The sequence below is a fragment of the Halyomorpha halys genome, unplaced genomic scaffold (genome assembly GCF_000696795.3).
Source record: "Halyomorpha halys isolate HHAL.00 unplaced genomic scaffold, Hhal_1.1 Scaffold58.1, whole genome shotgun sequence".
Taxonomy (NCBI): domain Eukaryota; kingdom Metazoa; phylum Arthropoda; class Insecta; order Hemiptera; family Pentatomidae; genus Halyomorpha; species Halyomorpha halys.
In genome coordinates this window covers 902,977-905,354 of record NW_027110919.1, presented here as the reverse complement: position 1 = coordinate 905,354, position 2,378 = coordinate 902,977, and the positions used below count along the sequence as shown (strand labels likewise).

General features: G+C 32.3%; 1 protein-coding gene across 2 annotated transcripts in view; it reads left to right on the top strand.

Moving 5' to 3' along the window:
* The window catches only part of LOC106692450 (probable ATP-dependent DNA helicase HFM1), a 46,594-nt gene extending 44,230 nt beyond the window's left edge, over positions 1-2,364 (top strand). For both annotated transcript variants that reach the window (XM_067049016.1, XM_014438406.2), the window contains exons 21-22: positions 616-738; positions 872-2,364. In XM_067049016.1, the coding sequence (XP_066905117.1) occupies positions 616-738; positions 872-2,198 (1,450 nt within the window). In that variant the 3' untranslated portion in view covers positions 2,199-2,364. The remainder of the gene's footprint in view (positions 1-615; positions 739-871) is intronic.
* The last annotated feature ends 14 nt before the right edge of the window (positions 2,365-2,378 follow it).

Genomic DNA, 2,378 nt, shown 5'->3' with positions numbered 1-2,378 from the left:
CAAAGACTGTTTATTTTATTTTATTTTTTTCCAAACCCCTAAAAATAATTAAACAAAAATAAAATAAAACAAGTATAATATAAAAATAAAATATACTGTTTATCTGCGCTAGTTCCTTTATCTAGACCAGAGCTCCATTCATAGGAATGACTGATTCTATATAATTAAATTGTGTTGGTGGGTGGTGCATTGCTGAGTTGTGTGAGGTGTTGGGGAACATCCCGTTTGATTGGTGCACTAAAACTAGAAACAACTAAAAACTATATGTGTCTCTGTCACTTGCGGATTTCATTGGCTACGGTGATGTAGGTCTTGCCAACGTACTGGAAGGTGCGCTGGTGTCAAGGATTGAAAGATTGGATTGGTCAATGATTGGAGGGAGTCAAAGAACTTGACATGCCTCCGACCAATGAACTCTGGTTCTGTGGGTAGATGTTTATTGAGTCCAGTTCGGCTTTTTATATACACTCAAATCAGCTGATCGATTGAAACAGCTGATATTGGAGTTAAAACTGACTGTAACTTATTACATTGATTTGATTAATTATTATATATTTTCTTATTATAAGTTATGGTTAATCATAGGCCATATTTATAAAAGTTTTTTTTTTTTAGTTATTCACAATTAGATGACTTATTTCATGATTCCCCGCCTGCAAGAAGAAATCAAGATGTTATCAATCCAGACAAATCTCTGAGTTCAGAAAATAACAATGAAACTACTAGAGCTTTAATAAGGTATTTTCCTATGTAATTAATAGGTGATTGTTAATATATATTTATTTTTATTTTTAATCAGTAATTGTTGATTTTTTTTTAATCACTTATTGTAATGAGAAATTTCAAATCTATTTTAACTTGATAATTACAGTTTACAGGTTGATGATGGTGTATCTGAAAATAATACAAGTGATAGTCTTTCCCCAACATTTGATCTATATGATTTTACTAAAAAAGAGTTAGATTTTGGTAAAAATAATAATAAAACTGAAGTATTGCTTCTAGACGAAACAGATACAGAATCAGATGTTGATTCTTTGGGTGAAGATTTGAGGCATGAACAAAAATCTTTAAGAAGTGATTATGGAGATCCATTTGCGCCAGTCCATGACTCAGTTACTCTCCAGAGGTTACTTGAAAAGTCCAGGAAAGATGACAATCACAAAGAAAATACATCATCCTATAAGAATCAACAAAGCTTAGAATTTCCTTCCCAAATAGAATCTCAAGAAGATTTTCATACCAATGATGATTCAATTGGCTGGAATAAAACTCTTGCTTCCCAAAAAGGTTTTGTATCTTCAAAAAATCATTATGAAGAACATGTTTGTAATAGTGAATCTCTATATCAAGAAAACCCAGAGCATAACCAAACATTATCTGAATGTTTTCCTTCAAGAAATTCAGATTTGAAAAATACCACAGTTAAACAATTTTTTCAAATTCAGAAAGAGTTAGATCACAAACAATATCCTGTTAAATATACTTTCAACCAGCCAAGTAATTTATCCAGTGAAATTCCTCATTGTATGGCTATAGCACAGCCTCCCCAAGAACACCAGGCTGAAAGAATCCCATCAAATATTGCACATAATGCTCATTCGTCACATAAATATTCAGTGATTTTTGACAATGCTCCTTCACCACAGCAAATTGAAGAATTTAAGAAAAACATGTTTCAGAATTCTATATTTTCTCAGAAATCAGACACTGTGAAAAATCCAAAATCTAGTCATTCAGATGGTCGCCTACCGAGACTCTCTCATCTTCTTTTTGATAAAAAACATTCACCTCGTATACCCTTTAATAATTTCCAGACAGCTTCCAACCTAATCAGTCCAATGGGAACTTCTTATCGTTCCTTCTCAGAGGAGGGAAATGAAGAACATCTTGTAAGAAAAATGAATACCAAATTAAATCATGAGAAAAGAAGTCCAATCCCTGTAAAATCAAAATTGGTGCATAATGAGGGAAGTATAAGTCGTGTGAATTCCTCAATAAATTCATGGCCAACTTCATTGCAAGGTTCATTTCCTTTGAACATGGCAAACCAAGGGTTCTTGAATTTCACTGCCCAGCAGAACCATCTTTTGCAGCCATTGATTGTACAGGAGCGACACTATTATAATATTTCAGCATGCAATCACAATGGGAATAACCAACAAATAATCCCAGACAGAAATATTAATCCTGAATAAGTTTGTTTTAAACAATAGACTCCTGCACCTCTGTTATATATGAACTATAATAATTCAGTTCTAAATAAAAATGGCTGAAGGACAGATTCTTCAAAATGGCTTTAATAACCCTAACTATATTTTCCATTGCTAATAATTACTGCATAATAGCTTTTAATTTATTGTAATACTTATAAATAG